General features: G+C 35.5%; 1 protein-coding gene across 1 annotated transcript in view; it reads right to left on the bottom strand.

Annotated features, from left to right (window-relative positions):
* Positions 1-23,061, bottom strand: part of APOOL (apolipoprotein O like) — a 99,675-nt gene that overhangs the window by 6,000 nt on the left and 70,614 nt on the right. Inside the window, exons 6-8 of the mRNA XM_059910322.1 lie at positions 19,272-19,363; positions 6,002-6,115; positions 5,678-5,795 (exon numbers count right to left, since the gene is read on the bottom strand). Coding sequence (XP_059766305.1) covers positions 5,678-5,795; positions 6,002-6,115; positions 19,272-19,363 — 324 coding nt within the window. The remainder of the gene's footprint in view (positions 1-5,677; positions 5,796-6,001; positions 6,116-19,271; positions 19,364-23,061) is intronic.

The raw sequence follows: 23,061 nt of genomic DNA, 5'->3' as shown, positions 1-23,061 counted from the left end.
TAAATAAGGAAACACAAGCTTTAAATGACACAACAGACCAGATGGACTTAATTGATATTTATAGGACATTCTATCCAAAAACAACAGAATACACTTTCTTCTCAAGTGCACATGGAACATTCTCCAGGATAGAGTACATCTTTGGTCACAAATCAAGCCTTGGTAAATTTAAGAAAATTGAAATTGTATCAAGCATCTTTTCTGACCACAACACTATGAGACTAGATATCAATTACAGGAAAAAAACCTGTAAAAAATACAAATGGAGGGTAAACAATATGCTACTAAACAATCAAGAGATCACTGAAGAAATCAAAGAGGAAATCAAAAATTACCTAGAAATAAATGACAATGAAAACATGACGACCCAAAACCTACGGGATGCAGCAAAAGCAGTTCTAAGAGGGAAGTTTATAACAATACAATCCTACCTCAAGAAACAAGAAAAATCTGAAATAAACACAACAACCCTGGCTCTTCTGTAAAATGCGGCTTAGAGCAGTAACAATGTTAATTATTTACTTTTAGTATTCAACATAATGCACACAAAGTGGTACATACAATACCCTGTGCATGGTAAGTAGGTAAGAACAATTTTTATATTTACTTTGTGACATAAGACTAAAAATATTTTTTTCACAAACTTGTTTTTATTTTAAATGTTTTTCAAACTCTGATTCATTTTGAAATGATTTTTTTTTTAACATTTGGGAGACACACCTTTTTTCCATAGAGGAATTTAATTTCCAGTTTTATGATGAAAATGAAGGGGAACAATTTACATACAGTTATTTATTTTACACCTACCTTTTCAGAAACAGTTTCTGCTTTATAAACTGGGATAGACATATATGTAATTTCACCACTAAGTATATTTTAAAAACAGCCAGATCTTAAATAATCAGTATCTATGACATTAATACAGTTCTCCACAGACAGATTTTTAACCTGGGATCCCTTTGGGGGAGGGAGGTCTGTGGATAGAATTCATGTGATCTACGAACTTGAATGGGGGAAATTTGTCTTTATTTTCATTCACCTTTGACTGAAGATGAACGTTTTCTTCGATAATGAATGCAGGCAACAAACCACAATAATATTGACGGTACCTTAGACTTTGTCACTAATAGAAATCACAGATAATCACACTGCAGTTGCAGGTATCTTGAAATATTTACACTTACTACTACTTCAAAATTATAGCCTTAATCAGATATGTTGTTAGATACTGTTGATTAACACAATTAAGGAAGCTCATACATTACTATGTATTTTAGTTTATGCATTTAAAACATTCTGAGAAGGGGTCTGTAGCACACAGAAAAGGTTAAGCTTAGTGGTTCTGTCTGCTTCTTTCCCAAATGCATCTTTACTGCCACCTGGTGGAAGCCTTTGCTCAGTACAAGTGAAAAGTATACTACGAAATAGTTTAATCAATGGTTTTTTTTTAATCAAACAGACATACTATAGTAAGTATTGACAAATAATTATTTTATATAAGTCTGAGTGTGTCTAATTTTCTTAACAATGTCCACCAATTGACTAAGTTCTCTAACACTTCTACTCACTACCTTAATTTATATTCTTGTCCAAAATCTGGTCAAAAGGTCAGATCACCTAAATTTGAAAGGCTCCTTTGCCTTTAGGGCTCCACCTCTCAAAATTTGTTGAAAGGCTTCAAATTTTTAGTTTATCCATAGCTTATGTCAGATATTATTAACTAGAGGAATATACATAGAGAATTCCCTGTGGAGCTTTTCCTACAATCCACCTGCTTGGAGGCCTCACCACTGGAGATTCTGCTTTATAATTCTTGTTAGAGTGAATTTTAGAAAAAACACAAACAAAAACTCAAGAAATTGTGATGTGGATCCCTCTGGTTTAGAACCATTCAACCTAGGTCATTTGATTTCTGCCTTTTTTTTTTTTTAAAGGGTCATCTCATGCTATTCTGAGTAATTAAGGATTATATCTTTCCTCTTAGAAATTTCCTCATCCCTTTTGATCCAGGGCTCTCTGTCCTCCCAAAGAATTACCAATCATAAAAACTCTTCTTGAATCTCAATCCCCTAATCATTGTAATGATTTTCTTTGTTCTTTATCATATTTTAAATCTCTAATAAAAAACAATTTATGCTTAGTTTTTTTTTAGTAGACTTTAAAAAAAGCTGGTGTTATACAAACAGGAAAGGAATAAAGATATTTAAAGTTATAAAACAGCAATGAATTATTATCTCAAATAGCCATTAGGTGTTATCTGTTCACTGATAATTTAGTTCACGCCTTATCTCATTTATATTTTAAGCAAGTTAGGTACAAAAAAAATAGGACAGATCACTAATAAATTGCTGAGTGAAGTTACGAATGTTAGAGATTCTATTTTTATTTCTTTTGTATAAAATTGGGATGATATTCAGTATTCAGCTTTTCAGTAACTGAAACACTAAAAGATATTAGTCATTGCAAAGTACTTTCACATGCTGTTCTATTCTTTCCATTCTTTTTTCTCTCTATACTTCAGTTTGGCTATTTTTTTATTGTCCTGTATTTGAGTTCATTATTTCTGTCCTCTTTTTTGTATACGATCTGCTATTAAACCTGTCCAATGAGTTCATAATTTCATGTACTGTATTTTTCACATCTAGAATATCCACTTGATTTTTTAAGATTTCAACTTTCTGTGAAATTCTCCATCTTTCTATCCATTTTGTTCATCACGTTTTCCATTTGACATATTAGTCATAGTTAAAGTGCTTTTCTGCTAACTTCAATATTTAGATCACCTGTGGGTCTGCTGTTATTTTTTTTTTTTCTCTTTTGTTAGTCACATCTTCCTGCCTCTTTGCATGACTAGTATTTTATTTGTATGGTGGACACTGTGTAAAAAAGAACTGAAGAAGCTCCAGATGATATCATCGGCCAGAGGGGGGACCCTTTTCCTCTTTTAGGAAGGGTGAAGTACTTAACATATCACTCCAATCAGGCACTGAGCTGAGCTGCAGTTATAGTAAGAGTCAGTCAACCTCTGGTTCCTCCCTCCTCCTCAGGTATGATACTCTCTAGCTTCTGATTGACAGCCTGAGTTTCTGTCTCCCTCACACTAAAAGACTGTAGGAAATTTGGTTTTGCCCTTCAGGGTTTTGATTTTGACTATTTAGTGTTATGACCCATAAAATAATCTGGGAAATATCAAGAGGGGAAGATGAGTCATGTATGTATGGCACACATCATCCCTCTAAAACAGAAATCAGCAAACTTTGTTTGCACAGGGCCAAAGTAAACATTTTCAACTTTGTAAACCATAAGGTCTCCATCACAACCACTCAACTCTGCCATTTTAGGGTGAAAGCAGGCACAGACAAGACAATACACAATGAGTGTGGCTGTGTTCCCATAAGACTTTATTTATTTATGGACACTGGAATTTGAATTTCATATAATTTTAACTTGTCATGAAATATTTTTCTTTTGATTTTTTAACTATTTTAATCACATAGGAACCATTTGTGGAATGTACAAAAATAGTCCATGAGCCAGATTTGGCACAGGGTCCATAGTTTGCCAACCTCTGAGAAGGACATTAATCTTGTGAGACTGTGAGAGATTTCATTCTGCTCTCATCAGATTTTGAAGAGGTCCATGTCACCAAATTTCCAAATTTGTGATTCCCAAAATAAGTTATTGGCATAAATGTATATGGATGATAGAGAACAACCAAACTCATATTCAGAACCATGATATATAGTTGGACAGTACACCCAATGTATTCTGTATGGTGAGAAGTGGTGGCCATGGCTAGGTTCCCTAGCTAAGTAATGTGCTCCCAAAGCGTGCTCAGTGACAATAAATTTGTTTATCGGTAAAATGGCTAATTACTCTAGGCCAATGATAATGATATCTTCTAACACTTACTGAGAACTTAGTATGTGCTTGACATTGTACTTTTTGCTTTACATGCAATATCTCATTTAATCCTCACAACAAGTGTGTCAGATAAACACTATTATTGTCCTACTTTTACAGATGAGGAGACCGAGGCTTGAGGTATTAGATAACTTGCCCCAGGCAATAAAACTAGTAAATGTTGGATTTAGGATTCAGATCCAGGTTCTATTCTAAAACCTGTACTCATAACCACTACTGTTTTCTGTGTCTTGGACCTTTGGGATTGCATGTGAAATGTGGAAATAGTGAGTCTCAAGGGTCTCAAGTATAATCAACTCTGAATACTATATGATAAGGATGAATAGTACTGGGTATCTCTCTCCTCTACATGTCTCCTTAGAATGCTTTTCATATACCACATTACCCATGACAGGCAGGCAAAATGTTCCAGAATCCAGATGTGTGAAGAAAAGACATTGGCTGGGGATGGTTTGGTCCCATTGTGAAGTTGCAACATCTCCACAAAGATCTCTGGAGTTGACAGGCATGTAGAGAAATGACCAGATATATTATATGCCTGTGGGAATACGATCAACTGGGGATTACTCAGAGAGAGTCTAAAAACTGTATAACTTATCTTGATTAGAAAGGAGACGTGACAGGGAATAGTAAAACTCAAATCCGGTTTGTTACTCAGTGACAGCTTTTATAAAGATTAAGTAAGAGAGGAGGAGGCTGAAATTAGAGACTAAACTCTGGCTTTGAATTAGATAATCTATATGCAATGGAAAGAGCTGGGACTTTGCTGTCAGGAATATCTAGACTATAAACACAACTCTATTCATAAACTATAATTTTGGGCAAGTTACTTAAGCTCCCTGAGTCTCAGTCTCTTTATCATAAAACAACTATAATTACATATATACCAGAGTTCTTTTGTTTCGCTTTTTGGGAGAGAATTGAATAACATAACATACTAACAGCTCTTTGCACCACTGTAGTTGCTCAGTAAAGGGGAGATATTTTCATTATTCCCTAATTCTCTACCTCTGAGTTGGTCCTGTTTCCTTTGTAATAAGACAACTTAATGCATAGTACCATTTACTTGGTACAGATAAACAAACCTACATAAACCAGTGACTGGTGAGTTTATGTGAATACACTACTGAAATGGTATTAAACACTCTGTTACTTTCTTTTTGATCACAGTAAAACCATGGTAGTATTTGCCTAGGAAGTATAATTGTCACTATTTGGTCCCACAAAGTATTAATTGCCTGAATCTAATACTAGCAAAGATATTAGTATTATATAACTTATGTTATTTTTACTATTTGATGCTGAAAGTTCTCCTAGTATCTAAACTAAATAAAACTGATGGTAGAAGAGAAGACTGATAGGGGTATATAGCACAAGAAATGGAAACCTGATATTTCTTCTATGTAGATGTGACTCGTTATAGCATGTAAACTGGTAGAATCCAGAAAGACACATTTTCCTCCACCTGATTAAAAATCTCTCATCTATAAATTGATTAAATGCTTCACTCACCCAACCAGCCAGTGCTATTCTCTACTCCCATATGCCAAGAACTATGTTATGAGCTATGTGGCAATTAGAAAAAGTTCCACGTACCTGAGTACCTCATAACCTAAAAAGATACACAGACTACAGATGAGAAAGACAAAGCATTTATGAGGAAAACACATAAATAAGTTCAAACTATTAATTATAATACTATAAAATTATTTAAGAAAAGAATGAAAACAAAATTGAATTATTCCAAACAAACCTGAGGTGGATTCTGATTTGGTCTTTGTTTCAGAGCTGAGTTCTGCTGACAAAGGCACTGCATGTTTCAGGTTGTGAGTTGTTTTTGCAGGTATTTCTATTTCATCAGAGCTTCCTAGCTGTTTACCAAAAAGGATTTTTCCTTCATAAGTAAATTATTTTACTAAAATAATAAAATATCCTAAAAAATTATAGCATGCAAAGGTAGTATATTCCTTCATCTCTTTTCAATCCATCCTTGACGTCTGTCTAGGACTCTCATTACAAGCTAAAACCCACCCAAACAAAACTCAAAATCTACCTTTTTGGTCCATTTAAACTCTACCTTAGTTTTTTCTTTAGGTTCAGGAAGTGACTCTTTTTTGTTGTTTTTTGTCCACAATGATTTAACTGCTTCATAAATTTGCTGGCTTGCAGCATATGCCTTTTTCCCAGTTACCTAATTAAAACAAAAAGTGAGTCAAATAATATACACTTTTAAAAGTTAAAATAACAAATACTAAAAAATTTACACCTGGTATTTTATATGAACACTCAGGTCAGAATCAATAATAAAGATATAAATCTCTAGATCATGATAACACAAAGCCTTATTTTCTATATCTTATATGAAAAATTATTTGCCTCATGTAAAAGGCTAAAATATATATAGTTAGTACAACACCAAGAGTGAATCCTAATGTAAACTGTGGACTTTGGGTGATAACAATGTGTCAGTGTAGGCTCATCAATGGTAAAAAATTACGTGACTCATTAGTGCAGTAGGTAGTGTACAGCCTCATAATTGTAAAAAATGTATCCCTCTGGTGAGGATGTTGATAACGGAGGAGGCTATGCATGTGTGGGTGCAGGGGTGTACCAGAAATCTCTGTACTTTCTCCTTAATTTTGTCGTGAATCTAAAAGTACTCTAAAAAAAATAATAAAGTCTTAAAAATGTATTGTTTGCATTCACACTGTAACGTGAATTTAAAACTATGTCTGTTTAACAGGAGTTTGGGAAAGACAGTTTGAGATAACAAACAGCTGACTGAGAAAATGAGATTTTAAGATGCTACAAAGTTAATGCTTTTGCTTAAATTTTTATGTTGCTTTCTCCAATCATAAAGAAAAATAATTAATGTATTTCTCTAGAGAATAAGACTTTTTTGGTAGAAACGTGAAATAAACAATGAACTACAAACACACTAAAGCAGAGGCTAGGATGCTGACTGAATTCCTGAAGCTGCTATTATTTTCATTCATATCTCTTTTCCTTTGGAAAAAATCTCTGATTCCTCCTTTCTATTCTTTTCCCACCCTTTTCTTTCTTAGTTAAAGTAATGTTAATAGCTATTGATTTTTCAAACTTTAAAGAGGTTTTGAGGCGCTTTCTAGTTTTACACTTTCTATAAACATAAATTTTTAAAAACTATGTTTTTCTTCCTTAAATAGAAATATTTTTATTATTTTTGCTAAGTATATATCTATACTTAAGAAAAATCAGTCAATCCACTAGTAATGAAAGTCCTCTTCCTCCTCTCAGTGTAACCTTTGTTAACAACTGTATGGATATTCTTCTTGAATTTTTACTCTTTTATGTTCATTATATATGCACACACATAGCATTTTAAAACAAACAGAATGTTGATACTTATACATCTACCAAAGGGATGACGTAGATCTATATGCACTGACATGGATAGAAATCCATGATGAACCACTGAATTGCAAAAAAGAGAACAAAGAATAGATTATAAACTACAATCTCAATTATGTTTTAAATTAACATTTAAAATAAACTGCCCACACATACACTTTTTTTCCTTTTTAAACACAAATGGAATCACGCGATATATATTATTTTGAGGTGTGATTTTTTAAAAGCTTAACAATATGTCACAGGGATGTTTCCATATCAGTTTATATGCCAGTAGATCTGCTTCTAACAGCCGCACAGCTAGTATTCTATATGGATACATCACAATTCGTTTAACAAATCCCTTGTTGATGGGCATATGGAATACTTCCTTTTTTATCCTGGCAATTATAATCCTGCTGTAATTAGCACCCTTACACAAATAACTGGGAACATATACCGTTGTGGTATTTCCTTGGAAAAATTTCTAGATGTGAAATATCTGGATTAAAGATTATATACATTTTAATTTTTGATAATACTGCCACATTGCCTCTAGAAAGTCAGCTCTATACTGTAGCAATTTACACTCCCAGCAAGAGTATATATGTTTTCCAACCCCATTTACCAGCAGAAGTGTTATGATTTTTAAAAATCTTTGTCAAAAGGAAAGGCTAAAAACCAGTATCTAAATGATTATTTAAATTTTCATTTATTTGATTGCTGATGAAGTTAAGCATCTTTCATGTATTAGGCCATTTATGTTTCTTATTTTGTGGACTGCTTGTTCATATACTTTATTTTCTTAGAGGGCATTCATCCTTTTCCTATCGATTTATAGAAGCTTTTAATATACGGAAGGATATTATTTAATCCTTTGTTAATATGTTGCAAATAGTTCTTCCAGTTTTTCATTTATCAATTAACTTCGTATATGGTATACTGTGGTCAACAGAAATGTATGACTTTGATGTAGTAAAATATATTCATTTTTTTTTTCTTTGATGGCTTCTGGATTGTGTATTGCTTAAGAAAGCCTTTCCTATCTCAAGATTACACAAAAATTCCTCTTTTCTCTTCTAACATTTTATAGCTTTATATTTTATCATTAGATCTTTATTCCACCTGCAATTTATTTTGCATGATTTTTAGTAAAGGTCTAAGTATTTTTCCGAAAAGCCAATTATTCCAACACATTTCTTGAATAGTCCATCTTTTCTTTACACATTGATCTGAAATGCCACTTGTACCATAACCTCCCCGTCCCTCCACAACGTATACGAAGACATACTCCACATATTTGTTCTTGGACATTCTCTTTGTTCTCTTGGTATATTTTATTATCTATGCTATAGCTTAGTATCATTCCCAATACATGGTACATGGACAACAAATACTGGTTGAATGAATGTCACGTTTCCTCCAAATCCAGGAATTTTGTAAGAACCGAATTAAATATATAAATTTGAGAACATCTGCCATATTCTAATATTGAGTCCTTTCATCCAGAAAACTACACATATCACTAAACTTATTGAATTAAAAAAAAACGCCCTACAGTAAAGTTTAACAGTTTTTAAAAAATATGTTTTAAAACACTATTTAATAAGTTTATTCCTAGATATTTTATAGTTTTCAAATAAAGATTTTTTGTTACTCTTTACATAAGTTAATAATGAAAATATTGTGAAGAAAAAAATATAAAAAAGCAAAGAGTAATTCCATTCTGAAGTGTATTTCCAAAATAGTGAATAACTGGAGTGTGACTTTCATTTTTCAAAGAACCTTCTGGACTATCATTTTGTAACCTTTTTAACATCATAGACCCCCTTGGACAATCTCTTGAAATGTATGAGCCATTTCCTTCCGAAAAATACACATATACCTGACGCTCTTTTAAGAGACTTGTCTGATTAACTAAAGCTGTTTTAAAAATGTATAATAGGAGGAGCTTCAAGATGGCAGAAGAGTAAGACGCGGAGATCACCTTCCTCTCCACAAATACATCAGAAATACATCTACATGTGAAACAACTCCTACAGAACACCTACGGAACGCTGGCAGAAGACCTCAGACCTCCCAAAAGGCAAGAAACTCCCCACGTACCTGGGTAGGGTAAAAGAAAAAAGAAAAAACAGACACAAAGAATAGGGACGGGACCTGCACCAGTGGGAAGGAGCCGTGAAGGAGGAAAGGTTTCCACATACTAGAAGCCCCTTTGCGGGGGAAGACTGCGGGTGAGGGAGGGGGTAAGCTTCGGGGCAACGGAGGAGAGCACAGCAACAGGGGTGTGGAGGGCAAAGCAGAGAGATTCCCGCACGGAGGATTGGTGACGACCAGCACTCACCAGCCCGAGAGGCTTGTCTGCTCACCCACCGGGGTGGGCGGGGGCTGGGAGCTGAGGCTTGGGCTTCGGAGGTCGGATCCCAGGGAGAGGACTGGGGTTGGCTGCGTGAACACAGCCTGAAGGGCGCTAGTGCGCCACAGCTAGCCGGGAGGGAGTCCGGAAAGAAGTCTGGAGCTGCCGAAGAGGAAAGAGACTTTTTCTTGCCTCTTTGTTTCCTGGTGCGCAAGGAGAGGGGATTAAGAGGACCACCTAAACGACCTCCAGAGACGGGAGGGAGCCACAGCTATCAGCTTGAATCCCAGAGTCAGGCATGAGGCGCTAAGGCTGCTGCTGCAGCCACCAAGAAGCCTGGGTGCAAGAACAGGTCACTATCCACACTGCCCCTCCCGGGAGCCTGTGCAGGCCACCACTGCCAGGGTCCCATGATCCAGGGACAATTTCCCCAGGAGAACACACGGCGTGCCTCAGGCTGGTGCAACGTCACGCTGGCCTCTGCCACCGCAGGCTAACCCCCACTCCATACCCCTCCCTCCCACCGCCCTGAGTGAGCCAGAGCCCCCGAATCAGCTGTTCCTTTAACCCCGTCCTGTCTGAGCGAAGAACAGACGCCCTCAGGCGACCTACACGCATAGGCATGTCCAAATCCAAAGCTGAACCCCAGGAGCTGTGCGAACAAAGAAGAGAAAGGGAAATCTCTCCCAGAAGCCTCAGGAGCACCGGATTAAATCTCCACAACCAACTTGATGTACCCTGAATGTCTGGAATACCTGAATAGACAACGAATCATCCCAAATTGAGGAGGTGGACTTTGGGAGCAACGAAATATATATATTTTTTTCCCTTTTTCTCTTTTTGTGAGTGTGTATGTGTATGTTTCTGTGTGTGATTTTGTCTGTATAGCTTTGCTTTCACTATTTGTCCTAGGGTTCTGTCTGTCCATTTTTTTTTCCTTTTTTTTTTCCTTAAAAAATTGTTTTTGTTAATAATTATTTTTTAATTTTTACTTTAATAACTTTATTTTATTTTACTTTTCTTACTTTTATTTTATTTTATCTTCTTCTTTCATTCTTTCTATTTTTTCTCCCTTTTATTCTGAGCCGTGTGGAGGACAGGCTCTTGGTGCTCCAGCCAGGTGTCAGGGCTGTGCCACTGAGGTGGGAGAGCCAAGTTCAGGACACTGGTCCACAAGAGACCTCCCAGCTCCACGTAATATCAAATGGTGAAGAACTCCCAGAGATCTCCATCTCAATGCCAAGACCCAGCTTCACTCAGCGACCAGCAAGCTACAGTGCTGGACACCCTATACCAAACAACTAGCAAGACAGGAACACAACCCCATCCATTAGCAGAGACGCTGCCTAAAATCATAATAAGGCCACAGACACCCCAAAACACACGACCAGACGTGGACCTGCCCACCAGAAGGACAAGATCCAGCCTCATCCACCAGAACACAGGCACTAGTCCCCTCCACCAGGAAGCCTATACAACCCACTGAACCAACCTTGGCCACTGGGGACAGACACCAAAAACAACAGAAACTATGAACTTGCAGCCTGCAAAAAGGAGACCCCAAACACAGAAAGTTAAGCAAAATGAGAAGACAGAGAAACACACAGCAGATGAAGGAGCAAGGCAAAAACCCACCAGACCAAACAAATGAAGAGGAAATAGGCAGTCTACCTGAAAAAGAATTCAGAATAATGATAGTAAAGATGATCCAAAACCTTGGAAATAGAATGGAGAAAATAGAAGAAACACTTAACAAGGACCTAGAAGAACTAAAGCACAAACAAAATGTGATGAACAACACAATAAATGAAATTAAAAATTCTATAGAAGGGATCAATAGAAGAATAACTGAGGCAGAAGAACGGATAAGTGACCTGGAAGATAAAATAGTGGAAATAACTACTGCAGAGCAGAATAAAGAAAAAAGAAGGAAAATAATTGAGGACAGTCACAGAGACCTCTGGGACAACATTAAACGCACAAACATTCGAATGATAGGGGTCCAGAAGAAGAAGTGAAAAAGAAAGGGACTGAGAAAATATTTGAAGAGATTTTAGTTGAAAACTTCCCTAATATGGGAAAGGAAATAGTTAATCAAGTCCAGGAAGCACAGCGAGTACCATACAGGATAAATCCAAGGAGAAACACGCCAAGACACATATTAATCAAACTCTCAAAAATTAAATACCAAGAAAACATATTAAAAGCAGCAAGGGAAAAACAACAAGTAACACATAAGGGAATCCCCCATAAGGTTAACAGCTGATCTTTCAGCAGAAACTCTGCAAGCCAGAAGGGAGTGGCAGGACATATTTAAAGTGATGAAGGAGAAAAACCTACAACCAAGATGACTCTACCCAGCAAGGATCTCATTCAGATTTGATGGATAAATTAAAACCTTTACAGACAAGCAAAAGCTGAGAGAGTTCAGCACCACCAAACCAGCTTTACAACAAATGCTAAAGGAACTTATCTAGGCAAGAAACACAAGAGAAGGAAAAGACCTACAATAATAAACCCAAAACAATTAAGAAAATGGGACTAGGAACATACATATCAATAATTACCTTAAATGTAAATGGATTAAATGCTCCAACCAAAAGACATAGACTGGCTGAATGGATACAAAAACAAGAACCGTATATATGCTGTCTACAAGAGACCCACTTCAGACCTAGGGACACATACAGACTGAAAGTGAGGGGATGGAAAAAGATATTCCATGCAAATAGAAATCAAAAGAAAGCTGGAATAGCAATTCTCACAGACAAAATAGACTTTAAAATAAAGACTATTACAAGAGACAAAGAAGGACACTACATAATTATCAAGGGATCAATCCAAGAAGAAGATATAACAATTGTAAATATCTACGCACCCAACATAGGAGCACCTCAATACATAAGGCAAATACTAACAGCCATAAAAGGGGAAATAGGCAGTAACACAGTCATAGTAGCGGACTTTAACACCCCACTTTCACCAATGGACAGATCATCCAAAATGAAAATAAATAAGGAAACACAAGCTTTAATGATACATTAAAGATGATGGACTTAATTGATATTTATAGGACATTCCATCCAAAAACAACAGAATACACACTCTTCCCAAGTGCTCAAGGAACATTCTCCAGGATATATCATATCTTGGGTAACAAATCAAGCCTTGGTAAATTTAAAAAAATGAAATCGTATCAAGTATCTTTTCCAACCACAACGCTATGAGACTAGATATCAATTACAGGAAAAAATCTGTAAGAAATACAAACACATGGAGGCTAAACAACACACTATTTAATAACCAAGAGATCAGTGAAGAAATCAAAGAGGAAATCAAAAAATACCTAGAAAAAAATGACAATGAAAACACAACGACCCAAAACCTATGGGATGCAGCAAAAGCAGTTCTAAGAGGGAAGTTTATAGCTATACAAACCTACCTTACAAAACAAGAAACATCTCAAATAAACAGCCTAACCTTACACCTAAAGCAATTAGAGAAACAAGAACAAAAAAACTGCAAAGTTAGCAGTAGGAAAGAAATCATAAAGATCAGACCAGAAATAAATGAAAAAGAAATGAAGGAAATGATAGCAAAGATCAATAAAACTAAAAGCTGGTTCTTTGAGAAGATAAACAAAATTGATAAACCATTAGCCAGACTTATCAAGAAAAAAAGGGAGAAGACTCAAATCAATAGAATTAGAAATGAAAAAGGAGAAGTAACAACTGACACTGCAGAAATACAAAGGATCATGAGAGATTACTACAAGCAACTCTATGCCAATAAAATGGACAACCTGAAAGAAATGGACAAATTCTTAGAACTGCACAACCTTCCGATACTGAACCAGGAAGGAATAGAAAATATGAACAGACCAATCAAAAGCACTGAAATTGAAACTGTGATTAAAAATCTTCCAGCAAACAAAAGCCCTGGACCAGATAGCTTCACAGGCGAATTCTATCAAACATTTAGAGGAGAGCTAACACCTATCCTTCTCAATTTCTTCCAAAATATAGCAGAGGGAGGAACACTCCCAAACTCTTTCTACGAGGCCACCATCACTCTGTTACCAAAACCAGACAAAGATGTCACAAATAAAGAAAACTACAGGCCAATATCACTGATGAACATAGATGCAAGAATCCCCAACAAAATACTAGCAAACAGAATCCAACAGCACATTAAAAGGATCATACACCATGATCAAGTGGGGTTTATTCCAGGATTGCAAGGATTCTTCAGTATATGCAAATCAATCAGTGTGATACACCATATCAATAAACTGAAGTAGACAAACCATATGATTATCTCAATAGATGCAGAGAAAGCTTTCGAGAAAATTCAACACCCATTTATGATAAAAACCCTGCAGAAAGTAGACATAGAGGGAACTTTCCTCAACATAATAAAGGCCATATATGACAAACCCACAGCCAACATTGTCCTCAATGGTGAAATACTGAAACCATTTCCCCTAAGATCAGGAACAAGACAAGGTTGCCTACTCTCACCACTATTATTCAACATAGTTTTGCAAGTTTTAGCCACAGCAATCAGAGAAGAAGAAGAAATAAAAGGAATGTGAATTGGAAAAGAAGTAAAGCTGTCACTGTTGGCAGGTGACATTATACTATACATAGAGAATCGTAAAGATGCTACCAGTAAACTACTAGAACTAATCAATGAATTTGGTAAAGTAGCAGGATACAAAATTAATGCACAGAAATCTCTTGCATTCCTATATACTAATGATGAAAAATCTGAAAGTGAAATTAAGAAAACACTCCCTTTTACCATGGCAACAAAAAGAATAAAATATCTAGGAATACACCTACCTAAGGAGACAAAAGACCTGCATGCAGAAAATTATGACTCTGATGAAAGAAATTAAAGATGATACAAATAGATGGAGAGATATACCATGTTCTTGGATTGGAAGAATCAATGTTGTGAAAATGACTCTACTACCCAAAGCAATCTACAGATTCAACGCAATCCCTATAAAACAATCACTGGCATTTTTCACAGAACTAGAACAAAAAATTTCACAATTTGTATGGAAACACAAAAGACCCTGAATAGCCAAAGCAATCTTGAGAAAGAAAAACGGAGCTGGAGGATCAGGCTCCCTGACTTCAGACTATACTACAAAGCTACAGACATCAAGACAGTATGGTACTGGCACAAAAACAGAAATATAGATCAATGGAACAGGATAGAAAGCCCAGAGATAAACCCACGCACATATGGTCACCTTATCTTTGATAAAGGAGGCAAGAATATACAGTGGAGAAAAGACAGCCTCTTCAATAAGTGGTGCTGGGAAAACTCGACAGCTACATGTAAAAGAATGAAATTAGAACACTCCCTGACACCATACACAAAAATAAACTCAAAATGGATTAAAGACCTAAATGTAAGGCCAGACACCATCAAACTCTTAGAGGAAAACATACGCAGAACACTCTATGACATAAATTACAGCAGGATCCTTTTTGACCCACCTCCTAGAGAAATGGAAATAAAAACAAAAATAAACAAATGGGACCTAATGAAACTTAAAAGCTTTTGCATAGCAAAGGAAACCATAAACAAGACCAAAAGACAACCCTCAGAATGGGAGAAAATATTTGCAAATGAAGCAACTGACAAAGGATTAATCTCCAAAACATACAAGCAACTCATGCAGCTCAATATCTAAGAAACAAACAACCCAATATAAAAATGGACAGAAGACCTAAATAGATATTTTTTCAAAGAAGATATACAGGTTGCCAACAAACACATGAAAGAATGCTGAACAACATTAATCATTAGAGAAATACAAATCAAAAGTACAATGAGATATCATCTCACACTGGTCAGCATGGCCATCATCAAAGATCTACAAACAGTAAATGCTGGAGAGGGTGTGGAGAAAAGGGAATCCTCTTGCACTGTTGGTGGGAATGTAAATTGATAGAGCCACTATGGAGAACAGTATGGAGGTTCCTTAAAAAACTAAAAATAGAACTACCATACGACCCAGCAATCCCACTACTGGGCATATATCCTGAGAAATCCATAATTCTAAAAGAGTCATGTACCAAAATGTTCATTGCAGCTCTATTTACAATAGCTAGGACATGGAAGCAACCTAAGTGTCCATCAACAGATGAATTGATAAAGAAGATATGGCACATATATACAGCAGAATATTACTCAGCCATAAAAAGGAACGAAACTGAGTTATTTGTAGTGAGGTGGATGGACCTAGAGACTGTCATAGAGAGTGAAGTAAGTCAGGAAGAGAAAAACCAATACCGTATGTTAACACATATATATGGAATCTAAAAAAAGAAAGAAAAAAAAAAGGTCAGAAGAACCTAGGGGCAAGACGGGAATACAGATGCAGACCTACTTGAGAATGGACTTGAGGATACAGGGAGGGGAATGGTAAGCTGGGACAAAGTGAGAGAGTGGCATGGACATATATACACTACCAAATATAAAATAGATAGGTAGAGGGGGGCAGCCACATGGCACAGGGAGATCAGCTCGGTGCTTTGTGACCACCTGGAGGGGTGGGATGGGGAGGGTGGGAGGGAGGGAGATGCAAGAGGGAAGAGATATGGGGACATGTGTGTATATGTAACTGATTCACTTTGTTGTAGAGCAGAAACTGACACACCATTGTAAAGCAGGTATACTCTAATAAAGATGTTAAAAAAAAGGTATAATAAATGATGGTCATAGAATGCTGAATATTCATCATTAGTAGGTACTCTACAATATACGCAACTACTGTCTTTCACAAGTGATTTGTATGCTTATCAAGAATAAGTTGTATTTGTTTCCAGATCTCTAATCAGCTTTACTATAATTAAATAGTTTAAATGTAACATAACAGGATGAAATGTAAGTGTAAAGAGAATTGTTCTGTTTACAAAAATTAAGTGGTTTGTAAAGACTCAAAAGTGAATTACTAAAAAAAAAAAAAAAACTACTGTCAAATTAGAGGTGCTCAAGATAACTGTAAAAGGCTAGGAGAAATAAAAAATTAAACAGGATTCTGCACTCATATTATTTAAAAAATGTTTTTAAGTGTTCATTTGATTTCTGGGACTTCCCTGGTGGTCCAGTGGTTAAGACTCCTTCCTTCCACTGCAGGGGGTGCTGGTTAGATCCCTGGTGAGTGGAAGTAAAATCCCGCGTGCTGTGCGGGTGTGCCCCCCCGGCCAAAAAAAAGCGTTCATTCGATTTTAAAGAAACCTCTAAACTGAAAACAGTAGAAGACATATTACATATATGGATAATTATAAGAAAGATGTTATGGACCTTCAACTAGGAGACTCATACTCATAGAAAAGTCCTACTTCAAAAGACAGAAAAATGAACATACATTTATGTTTTAAATTGAAATATAATATTTAAGGTACATATCTATGATTTTTAAAAAACATCTTGCTTTAACAATTTCAATTAATTGTTAACTACTGGTCCTGACAATATCAAATTAGAAGGCACCTATTGTATACCTACAATTTTTCATATAGTTTTGGGCAGGGGAGTCACAGATTCTCTGAAGTCTATCATGGATCTCAGGATAAGAACCCGTGTTCTCTCTCTCTTTCTCTCTCTCTCTCTCTATATATATATGTATATATATATATATATATTAGAATTCACCAAATATTACATGTGATGCTGTTATATGACAGTCAAAGAAAAGCAAAGGTCTCAACTCTAGGAATTTAAGTAACAATCATTATTTAACTACAGAAACTTTTAGGAACTCATATTAATATCTTTTACCATAGAAATTTTTATTTGAAGTCCTGCAATTCTTTTGTTTTTATTTTCCTTCTGTTAAAGTAAAATTAAACTTCATAGTTTATTTTTAAAATTAAAAATAAGATGCATACTATACTATGATCCTGTTCTTACGAAACTGTATCTATTCATCCATCTATCTTTCTATGTCTATGTATGCATGAAGAAATGTCTAGAATAACATTCTATCAAATTTTAACACTTATTTTTCTGGATGGAAAAATTTCAGGTGGTTAGTTGCTTTTTTTCTTATACTCTTTTGTAATGCTTAAATTATTTAAGAATAAGTAGGTACCAATTTTATTTAAGAAAAACCCACAGGGCTTCCCTGGTGGTGCACTGGTTGAGAATCTGCCTGCTAATGCAGGGCACACGGGTTCAAGCCCTGGTTTGGGAGGATCCCACATGCCACGGAGCAACTGGGCCTGTGAGTCACAACTACTGAGCCTGCGCGCCTGGAGCCTGTGCCCCGCAACAAGAGAGGCCACGACAGTGAGAGGCCCGCACACCGTGATGAAGAGTGGCCCCCGCTTGCCGCAACTAGAGAAAGCCCTCGCACAGAAACGAAGACACAACACAGCCAAAAATAGATATAAATTAATTAATTAATTAAAAAAAAAACCCCACAAAGTCATTATTCTAAACAAACAAAAACAATCAGTGGCAGCATCATGCACTGGGAAGAGAAATGGACAGGGAAGCAAGATGTCTGAAGCTGAATAGAACCCTGGAGAAATCAGTCACAGAAACTTCTCTGGGCCAGTTTCCAAATTGGCAAATGAGAAAATGAGGAAGTTGAACGTAATGAGCTCAAAGGTTTCTTTTAGTACTAACATTATATGAACTTAAGTGGCTAATTCCTATGTAAATTCTTAGAAAATATTAAAAAAAAATAAGTTTATCATTTTATCCATCAATTACCTCAAGTTTAACTAGATTTAATGAATAATGCTCTCTTCCTTTGCTGTAAGCTTTTATAGCTTGATCATATTAGAAACTACATAGGGCACTATATCCTTGACATTCTCAAAATACTAAATAGGCAGCTTTATCTACATCAATAATTAAAGAGATGAAGTAATGAGAATACAAGTACAGAAAGTCCTGGTAACACCACACAATACTTCAAGTGTGAGGGGGAAATGTTAAATGTTGGTAATTAAAGGAAGAAGGAATGGAAGAAAAAAAACTATATCTCAAAGCTCTCCTTCTCAATCCAAATATGTATTAAAAATAAAATAAAAATACTGACACAAACTCTTCAAATCATTAGGAGAATCTTTGGATTTGTAGGGTAAACTCACAAGAAAATGACAAAACAACTATAATATGGATTTCAAAATTGAGTGTGCATATGTGTATGTATTTTTTTTAATCCTCAGAAGCCTCTGTTTTCTATCAGTTGGTTATTTCTTGCATTATGTTAATCTGCTGAACTGACAACTGCCAGCAGGTATAATTTTCTGTTAATTAAAAACTGAATTTTACACAGCTCAACAATGGAGCAGTATTTCTCCCCATAAATTCCAATTCACTGTCTCTGAACTTAAACCTCAAATCAGCATTTACTTCCTTGAATTACATTTAAACAAATTCATCCTATTTATTTGTGATAATCATGTAATCAACCATGGCATTTACCACGCTGAGATGTTAATGTGATTTTGCCAACATAAGAGAATACCAACCATATTTCTCTGAAAATTAAATGTTGCAGGTGCTGTATGACATTTAAACATTGTCACACTGAGAGTTTAAACAAGTACTGAAATGAAGCTATCGCTTAAAAAGAACTTACCTTTGCAATTATTACTGATTGAACAGGGTAGCAAACAGTTGCTCCTAAAGTGGCCAGTCCCAGTGGATAAGCAATTCTCTTAAACCTAGAACCTATGACATTCAAACAAACTATTAAACTCCAAACAGATGCTACCAGAGACTTGATGCTTTTATAACTTTCATGCTTTCTTTGTTCCTCTTTAAGCCATCACCCTATGTTAAATTTTCTTTAGGTAATAATACCAATCAAGATGATAGGTAAAATGTCCTTAAGTATTACAGTTCAATTAATACTCCTTAGTTGTCATGTCCAATTTAAGAAAAGTATTCTCAATCTAACATTGATAATTACCTACACAAAAGGGGTTGATGATTTTCTTTTTTTTAAAAACTAGGTATTTTTTCATGTCCTAAGAAACCCAGAGTTGTAACCACATTTTTTTCAAGTATCTAATAAAGCATGATGATATAGAGAACTAATCAACTACCATGTTTGTGACACCATGTTAAACTGAAATGGACTCTTCAGAGATCCTTTTTTGATTAAGTCCTTAGATAGCTAAAGGATCCAACTAACTAATCAGCTAAGGATTTTAAAAGGGACATAACTCCTTCGTGTCACTGATTTCGAATACTAAAGTAATAATTTAATAGAGAAGGAGAAATATCATAAGATGTCACTTATATGCAGAATCTAAAAAAAGTGACACAAATGAGCTTATTTACAAAACAGAAACAGACTCACAGACTTGGAGAACAAACTTATGGTTACCGGGCGGGGATGGGTAGTGGGGAGAGATAGGGAGCTTGGGATTGACTTGTACACATCAACACTGTATTTAAAATGGATAACCAACAAGGACTTACTGTATAGCAGAAGGAACTCTGCTCAATATTCTGTTAATAACCTAATTGAGAAAAGAAATTGAAAAATAATAGATACATGTATATGTAAAACTGAAACACTTTGTTGTACACCTAAAACTAACACAACATTGTTAATCAATTGTACTCCAATATAAAATAAAAAGTTAAAAAAATTGCAAATAACTTGCAATAATTCATTCATTTCCAAAAGTGCCTTAACTAAGCATCTGAGTCATTTTCAAACTTTTTTTTTTAAATAGCAAAATCCTTGAAAAAAGTCTTTCAAATAGAATCTCACCTGGAACTTCATATATAAAACTTCATATATAAAACCTTCAAGTAGACTTGAAGCTACTCTGGTTAGCCTGAGGGAGTGAAGCTCATTATCAAGCCCTACCTACACGGCTTTTCCCTTATCCCTATACAACCCCTAAACACTTCCATGGAACCCTAGGTTCTACAGAATAGTGTGAAACCCACCACTCTAAGCCATAGCTTAGTTCCAACAGACTGTTGGTTGAAAACAATATGTATTTTAAATGCTTATCTGGGTACCCTGGACTGTAAATGTGATCTGGACAATTAGATGATGGGATTTCTAATTAGGGTAAGTACTTTTATTTTCTGGAACAGCTCTTACAACCCTTAATTTAAAAATGAGACACCCTATCTGGTATATCAGTAAAGACTATGGTGAAAAATACCTGGCAATGTTTGCAGGCAACTTTACAGTTTAGGGTAGGTAAAAACAAGATGTATTTCTCTGTCTGGTTTAACTATTAGTAAGGAGGCCTTCTACAGTCATGTCTACAACAGACTGAGCATTGAGGGAGGTGGGTAGATAGGCTGCTTCAACCTTTACTGTAGCTTTCCTTTAGATATTGACAGGTTTTTGTGATACTGGGAAAGAGGGTCTAGCTATATTAAAATATGTCTTGCTCACTATTATTCTAGTATCTGTAGTTTGGTTCTTGATTTTACTGACCTAGCATCCCTTAATGTAGGTTTCCTTGACTCAGCCAAATTCCCCTAATTGTGCTGCTCCTAAACTTGGAAGGTGTCAGTTTTTCCTTGATGTGTCATCTTATTTTATTTTTTATTTACTTTTTTTGTAGTTGCTATACTTTTTTGAACCATTTTAACACATTTTTGACCAGAGATGTATTATGGCCACAGGCATCAGTTTCTGCGAAAATCCCCCAGTCAATAATGTGTTAAAATTGAAGTATAGTTAATTTACAATGCTGTGTTAGTTTCAGGTGTACAGCAAAGTGATTCAGTTATATATATTCTCTTTCAGATTCTTTTCCATTATAGGTTATTACAAGATATTGAATATAGTTCTCTGTGTTATATAGTAGGTCCTTATTGTTTATTTTACATATAGTAGTATGTATCTGTTAATCCCAAACTCCTAATTTACCTCCCTACACCCCCACCTCCGCCATCCCCTTTGGTAACCGTAAGTTTGTTTTCTATGTCTGTAAGTCTATTTCTGTTTTGTAAATAAGTTCATTTACATATTTTTTTTTAGATTCCACATATAAGTGATATCATATGATATCTGTCTTTCTCCGTCTGACTTACTTCACTTAGTATGATAATCTCTAGGTCCATCCATGTTGCTGCAAATGGCATTATTTCATTCTTTTTTATGGCTGAGTAATATTCCATTGCATACATACATATATATATATATATATATATATATATATATATATATATACACACACACACACACACACACACAATGGAATATTTCTCACACACACCACGTCTTTGTTATTATTTTCAATATTAAAAAGACTTACATTCATCCTCTCTTTACTTGATATGAAAGGCCAGTTTACAAGAAAATAAATTTCATTTGGGTTCAATAGCCCTACTCCCATAAGTAGAAAGGGACTCTAGACATAGACACTAACTAGCTATGTAATATGTACTATGAAATCATTGAATGATTTCCTTTCTCTGGACCTCTAGCTGTAGCATTATAGGATTAGACTAAACCAACATCTTTCATACATTTTTGACCATGACTCATACTAAAGAACAAATTTTACATTATGACCTCTCTCTCTCTCTGTTTCTGTCTCTGTCTGTTTCTCTCTTTCACACACACACATACACACTCCACTGAAACAGAAGTTTCACAATATTTATCCATACTGAGTACAAAACACTCTGATATTTGCTATTGTCCTCTATTTTATTTTTTAATAAAATGCTTCCTGAGAGTCACCATATTTATTTCACTACCTACTTATAAACTGAGCTCTGTAATTTGAAAAATACTGGGTTAGATTATTCTAGCTCTGACACTTGGAGTCATTGTGAATGACCTAAGGAACATTTTCTCTTACAAGTGGATTATGAGTTTCTCACTGAGAACTGAGTAATATGTTTTGGCCAGTTTCATTCAAAATTTAATTCTTTCTCTTATTGTTACATGTGGTGATCCTGATTTTCAATGTCTTTCCTAATGAATAATTTATAACATGTATTCAATTAGAAGTTGCATATAGTGTTAGAATAAAAAATATGATACAAGCTATGATTAATACTAGCTATAGGGAAGGTCTATTGGGATAAGATATGTGGGCTAGAGTTAGAATGCTGGAATGTTCTTATAATTCAGAGGTTTTGTATCTGATTAGGTGTACTTGGGTTAAGGCTACTTTAAGGACTAAAGCTGGGCAAACCAACCATAATGTATCTGATGTCAGATTCCAGGTTGGTTCAGAGCTGTGACTTGCAACAACATGTAATTTAATTTGGGGACAATGACTGCCACTGGGGACAGAGGATGAATGGAAGGTGCCCCAAATGGCTACTGACCAGAGAACTGCACCAGCTTAGTAAGGGCTTAGGTGAGGAGGGGAGGCAGTAATCCTACTGAGAGAGATTTCTATACCCAGAGATGGAAGATGGGCAAATACAAA

Source organism: Balaenoptera ricei, chromosome X (genome assembly GCF_028023285.1).
Source record: "Balaenoptera ricei isolate mBalRic1 chromosome X, mBalRic1.hap2, whole genome shotgun sequence".
NCBI classification, from domain to species: domain Eukaryota; kingdom Metazoa; phylum Chordata; class Mammalia; order Artiodactyla; family Balaenopteridae; genus Balaenoptera; species Balaenoptera ricei.
The sequence above is the reverse complement of the archived record's forward strand: the minus strand, read 5'-3'. Positions and strand labels throughout refer to the sequence as shown.